Here is a 6,590-nt window from a genome sequence, read left to right as displayed (position 1 = left end):
CATAAAAATCCACTTCCGGGCTCACTTGGTGTGTGCTTGGGCTGAACATTGAAGCATTTTCATGTAGAGACTCTTCTTGGAGTTAAACTCCAGCTTTTGTACCAGTTTGGGCGTTTAACTCCCATTCTTGTGCCAGTTCCGGCGTTTTACGTCAGAATTCTTGAGCTGACTTGGAATGCCTGTTTGGGCCATCAAATCTCAGGCAAAGTATGGACTATTATACATTGATGGAAAGCACAGGATGTCTACTTTCCAACACAGTTGAGAGCGCGCCAATTGGGCTTCTATATCTCCAGAAAATCTACTTCGAGTGCAGGGAGGTCAGAATCCAACAGCATCTGTAGTCCTTTTCAGCCTCTGAATCAGATTTTTGCTCAGGTCCCTCAATTTCAGCCAGAAAATACCTGAAATCACAGAAAAACACACAAACTCATAGTAAAGTCCAAAAAAGTGAATTTTAACTAAAAACTAATAAAAATATAATAAAAACTAACTAAAACATACTAAAAACATACTAAAAACAATGCCAAAAAGCGTATAAATTATCCGCTCATCAATAGGCAGTGACAAAGATTTGTAAGTTCTATTCCATTGTCATCGTCAATTTCCCGAAATGAGGACCCCTAAGCTGTTGGCAAAATTTGTGGATGTGGTCTGTAGTTCTGGAGGATCGAATCAGAATCCTCAATCATCAGCAATACCAGCCTGCTTTAGTTCTATGCCTGTTGGTGTCTCGTCAGCTGTGTCGATAGTGCACTTAAGGCAGTTTTAATTGCATCAATTCTAGCCACAACTATAGTCACCTTACTAGATTTAGTTACATAAAAACCAAACTTTTCTCAACTTCTCATGTACCAAACAATTTCTCATAATAAATATTAATGTTTTATTATTTTAAATTATGTTAAGTTGTTAAGTTTTCAAACATTAGATCGGTAAATAAGAGTACAAATCCTAATCCACCTACTAACAAGATTCAAGAATTATTACTAATAAATTTTAATTATTATTCAATTAATATCAACTTTATTAACTCATTTTAATTCTTCCAACTATTTTAGTTCGATTTCTAATATTTTACTAAACACAAAAAATTAGTAAAACTAAACTAATCAGTTATTACTAAGAAAAAATCAAACCAAAAATACTTATCAAGTCAATTATTTATTATTAATAACTCACTTAGTTGGAGACAGTAGTGGTGTAAAAAACTTTTTTAGCATGGTAGCAGCAGCAATGGACACTGGAGGTAGAAGAGTATAGAGTTAGGGTTTAGCAAATGCCAACAATATAAAAAAATGAAAGAAAGAAGGAAAGAAGACACATCTAGATGAAAGAGGAAGGGTAGCATCGTAGTTGATAGAGGTAAACGGCGGCAGTGACGAACGATGGAGGTAGCAACTCACAAGGGAAAAACAAGCTCTTCTATGGCATAAACAAACTCCCGGTGGACGCTCCTCAATGGCGACGATGGCTGGAGTCGTGGGAAACGGTTGGCGATGGCAAAACGACAATGAATAGTGACAATGAGGGGCTGATGGCGAGAGAGAAAGAGAAAGAGGAGAGAACTGAGGTTGATGATGTTGCAGAAATGGGGGGGACCATTATGTATGCTGATTCAATCATCTTATGCCACGTGACCTACATTCAATCTCCACAATAATAATGATAAAATTTTTAGTATAAATTTAGAGAAATTACAGACATCAATTTTAAAGAATTACACCTAATTTATCTAGAAATCACTCAAGTTTCTCACAAAGCTTTTCACTCACTCACACTAAGTGCTCTCTCAATTTAGCAAGAAGAATATTTTAGGTTCATGAATTAAAATAAAAAATTACATCAAAATATTGATATAAATAATTTTTTTCAAAGTCTATATCTCTTTGCCTTATCTTTCTTTAACTTTTGCAAATGCCTCACATATTTATTTTTTTATCCATTAAAAAAAGATAAACCTAGAAAAAATTATGATATTCAACTATTAAAATAAAAGAGAAAAAGAATGCAAGAATGTTGTCTTTTTTTAAAGACGTTACGTGTGTCATATTGCTATTGGACGAATTATTAAACTGATCAATAAAATATTTTGAATAAACCAGAATAAAATCGGTTTATTATAATTATCTGATTCGATCCAATCGGTTTACACAATCTGAACTGAATCATATTTAAATTTTTTTATTAAAATGACAAATATATCCCTAACTTTTTTATTTCGCAGACATTTAAATCCATAAAATTTTAAAATTACAATTAAGTCCTTGGAAAAAAGTCTAACCTTAAATCCTTACTAACCCAACCCCAAGCCAAGCCAAGCCCAATCTAAACATCTCAATCCCTCAATCTGACCCCAAAAAAACGTAGCCCCCCTCCCCCGCGGCGGTTACCCCCACCCCTTTCCACCTAAAACAGAAAAATCAAAATGAAAAGGAACAAAAGAGGGAGAAGAAAGAAAAGGTAATGAAGAAGAGGGAGGTGACAGAAGGTGGCCACCGATGTCGCGTGTGGCTGTAGGACTTGTCAAGATGGGCTTGTCGTTCTTCATCTCTCTCTCTCTCTCTCTCTCTCTCTCTCTCTCTCTCTCTCTCTCTGCTGGGGTTTGTCACGCCGCCGTCGCTGGTGTTCCCCATTGCCGCCGTTGCCGGGGTTCAGCCGCTCCGTCGCTGTTGGACCAACCCTCTGCTGCTCCCCTCATCTTCTCTATGCATCTGCAGGCTTTCTCTTCACCGTCGCGGGGCCTAGGCTCTGGCTCCTCTTCCGTCACACTATGTTCTGCTGCGCCGCCATCGCTAGAGTTTCAACCGCTCCGTCGTTGTTGGGCAAGGGTTTCATTGCTCCCCCATCATTGTTGTACATCTGCTCTGTCTCTACTATCGTTGGCAAAGGTTTCGTTCTTCCTTTTTTTATGTTTTTTTAATTTTTGAAGAACATAACATCGTTTTTTCTTTCTATTTTTTTTTAATTTCTGTTGCTGATTTTGAATCTGAAATTGCGGTTGATGTTTGCTGAATTGTTGTTTAATTTAAAATTTTTATTAAATCTATTTTATGGCTGTTGCTGATACTGAATTGTTAGGTGGAAAGAAAAGGGATGGGGTAGTGGATGGGTGGTAGTGATTTAGGATGATGAGCATATTTTCCTTTTGGTTTTATGTCCAATAATTACAGATGTCCATATTCTTGGATTGTCTGTTTAAATACATAAGACCATCTTTCTTTAGTCTAACATATATTGTCGAATTTGGAGTTCATATACTTACATATTTATTCATGAATATTCTTAGATTGGATATGTATTTATGTGTTGTCAAATTAGGTGAATGCTAGCCGGCAGTTTGTTGGAGTAGCTGAGATGCTTGGACCAGTGGACTTCAACAAAGACATGAAGTTTTGGAAACTTTACAAATACAATGGATTCTTTCCAATTAGGTGGCATATAATAAAAGATGTTCCCAACGCTCAATTTTGTCATATTCATATCATCGTTGAAAACGAGAATAGGGACGTTACTTACACTAGGGACACATAAGAGGTAATTCTTAGTTTTCAATGTTTAGGAGACAGATTGCTGCTTGTGTGTGATTAGGGGGAAAGTGTTTGTTGCAGCATAACCATGTGAAAATACTATTTAGATCCTTTGTTAAACTGCAACTTCCGTAAACATGTGCTTACATGGTTTGCATATTGAACTAAAGCAGGGCTTGGAGATGCTTAATATCTTTAAAAGCTATTCTACCAAGACATCTCTACTAGATGATTTTGACTTCTATGAGAACAGCGAGAAATTATTTTGTTAAACGATCCAAGGGGGAGTTTGATGGTTTATTCTAGCTTCTTATGAAAAGCATAAACCAAATTTTCACTTTGGTAAACTAATAAAAAAATTTAGGAAATTTTGGTATTAGCTTTTAAAAGTGAAAAAGAGTGCCTTTTTATTTTATATTCTAACTTTTATATACAATCTTATCAGCTACTGGAGGATCAGAACAATATCGAAGCAAGCCTAAGCGTACAATCCGAGGACCGGAAGGATATGGGTATGACAGTTACTAAGTAAATTCTATTTTTGTTGAATGGGATGATTCTCATTCACCTTTGCAATTGGAGCATTAGTATGTGAATTGCAGTATTTAAAGTTAATCACAGGTGTAATTTTGTAATGCTATGTTACTACATTAGTTATTAGTTCCTGATTTGCATGCTATAACAACTTCTTTTGGGTAAATTTACTTGAGCTTTTGTAATAAATTGTCTGTTAATTTTCAGCAGAATACTGCCAAAGCAGAAGAGAAGAAAATAGGAATGCAATCAAATGATACTAAAGAAGATAACATAGTCTATCTTACAAAGCAACTTGCTCTAAATTCTTTTTGCAAAAACAAGTCTTCAAATAGCTAGATTATTACGATAACAAAAGCTAGTTTCTTATTTATTTCTTTATTTTTGGTGTCATATCCCTTTGTTCAATGTTCACGAGTATCTCTGTGATTTTGTCTAATTAAATTGTGTTATACCTATAATCATATTAAGATTATTATGTGCATGAGTTGCCTCCTTTTGCGATTGGCCTTAGCACTTTTTAAAGCTAGTGAAGCTTTTGTGGATAATAATAATAATAATAAATTTGCTCCTAATTGAAAGACTACAAGAGAAAAAAAACTATATTCCACTTTATCTCACCTTACCATGAATTATATTAAGTTTATTTATATTTGGAGATATCTTGATTATTTTATTTAAATTTTTTTATATTCTTTCTTTTTTCAATTACTTAGCTATATTTTATTTAATTTACTCTTTTGACAAGATGTCTTTTTGTCACTCATTTCAAATTATCGCAAATGAGATTATGCAATTTTTGCACCATTTTAGTGGCAAAGCCAGGGGTAGCATGAGGTAGTGACGAAAGAGTTATGAGTTGGAGAGAGCTCAAGAAAAGAAGAAAGGCAAAGCAGCGGCGCCTAAATCAAATAAGTCGTCCTTTGCACTTTGATTTCCCAAATCCCAATGACAAACAATTGCAAGCATACGCTTGAATTTGACACTGATAATAATAGACCCTCTAAGATAATTCAAATCTATAGATTTATTATACATTGTCCAAAATATCGTATAACTATGTTTCAATTCAATTATGTGCCTAGCACAGCTAGCAAAATTCAATTGCAACTTGAAGAGAGGATGCAAGTGAAGGAGCAAAAAATGTGATCCATGAGATTGATGGAAAAGACAAGAAGGCCATAGACATAGCATTGATTAGTATATATCAATGTTTTGAAAACCGGTTCGGATCAGCCGATCGAACCGGTTGAACTGTGAACTGTGAAGAAAGACGATTCAAACAAACAGCAAAACCGAAAAATCTAAAAACTGGAGTTGAGCCGCTGAACCGGTCGGTCGAACCGAACCGTGACCCAGCCGATTTTTTGAATGCGCGTCCAAACGCGGTCGTTTCAGTCTCTGTGGGTAACTCCATATGCCCAGAATCCCAGATCCAGCCTCCAGTTTGCCCTAACCCCTGACTCCATCCTCCCAATCTTATCGTCCCTCACCTCCGTCCCTCATCTCCATTCAGCACTTCAGCCATCGCCTTGTGCCGCCGCCGTCGCGATAGGGGTCGCTCCCTTTTCCTCCATCGCGCAGCAGCCGTTGCAAGCTTCCTCCCCTTCCTTTGCGCAGCCACCCTGGGAAACGTCGAAATCTCCGTCACGCAGCCACCTAGGAAACGTTGAAGCCTCCGTCGCGCAGCCACGCTGCTGTCGTTCCTAGCTCTGTTGGTCACTCGGTTCAAAGGTGCTCTACCACTGCTCATTGTCTTGGTCACTCGGTGTCTCTATCAGTTTGTCTCCCTCTTGCATGCTCTGTTGAAGGCGTCTTCGAGCTTCCAGGTAATTTTTTGAACTGTGAACTGAAGGTGTCTTGGTCACTCTGCTCCTTGTCTCTGTCCCTCGTTACAATGATTGTTTGATTGAATAACTGTTGTATGTCTCTGTCTCCCTGATGAGTATGATTTAATAATTGTTTGAATCTATGAAGCTCTGTGAACTGAAGTCACTAAAGTCTGATATATTGATAATCTGATATAGTGATACTGAACTGTGAAGTGTGAAGGCTGTGAAGCTCTGTGAAGTGTGAACTGAACTGGGAACTTTGTTTAAGCGTACTTGATTCTCTAAGCATACTTGATTTTCTGGATTTAGAGTTATTTTTTATTGAATTTCTTGATTTGAATTTTGAATTCGTGTTTGATCTGCAATTTCTGTTTGATTCTTCTTATTGTTGTTGTGGTTGAAATTCAAAATTGAAATCTGATTCCTCTTCTTCGTCAATTTCATATTCTAGACTTGTTGATTTGTGAACTGATCTTGTGAAATTGAATTTGTGATTTGTTGTTGGACTTGTTGCTAAATTGCTTGTTGAATCTGAATTTACATCGATTTCGGCCTCTCTTTTTTCTTGAATTTCTGTTGATGCTGCTGCGAGTCTTGTTTTGTTGATAGCTGAGATTTAGTTGCTTCTTGATTGATTTGTGGTGGTTGTTGTTGTTGCCTTAGTCTAGCTTTAATCTCTTCCCACTCAATTTTC

General features: G+C 36.6%; 1 protein-coding gene across 3 annotated transcripts; it reads left to right on the top strand.

Moving 5' to 3' along the window:
* Positions 1-2,185: 2,185 nt before the first annotated feature.
* LOC112710799 (uncharacterized) lies at positions 2,186-4,548 on the top strand. 3 transcript variants are annotated; one of them, XR_003157030.3, is made up of 4 exons: positions 2,186-2,891; positions 3,322-3,537; positions 3,976-4,042; positions 4,275-4,548. XR_003157030.3 is itself a non-coding variant. In XM_025763203.3 (3 exons), the coding sequence occupies exons 1-2, from the start codon at positions 2,502-2,504 to the stop codon at positions 3,532-3,534; spliced, it is 603 nt and encodes a 200-aa protein (XP_025618988.1). In that variant the 5' UTR covers positions 2,186-2,501; the 3' UTR covers positions 3,535-3,537; positions 3,976-4,165. The 3 variants fall into 3 exon arrangements, 1 of the variants encoding a protein (XP_025618988.1); XR_003157031.3 differs by having other exon boundaries at positions 4,272-4,548; XM_025763203.3 differs by lacking the exon at positions 4,275-4,548 and having other exon boundaries at positions 3,976-4,165.
* Positions 4,549-6,590: the final 2,042 nt, after the last annotated feature.

The sequence above is a fragment of the Arachis hypogaea genome, chromosome 9 (assembly GCF_003086295.3).
Source record: "Arachis hypogaea cultivar Tifrunner chromosome 9, arahy.Tifrunner.gnm2.J5K5, whole genome shotgun sequence".
Classification (NCBI taxonomy): domain Eukaryota; kingdom Viridiplantae; phylum Streptophyta; class Magnoliopsida; order Fabales; family Fabaceae; genus Arachis; species Arachis hypogaea.
The sequence above is the reverse complement of the archived record's forward strand: the minus strand, read 5'-3'. Positions and strand labels throughout refer to the sequence as shown.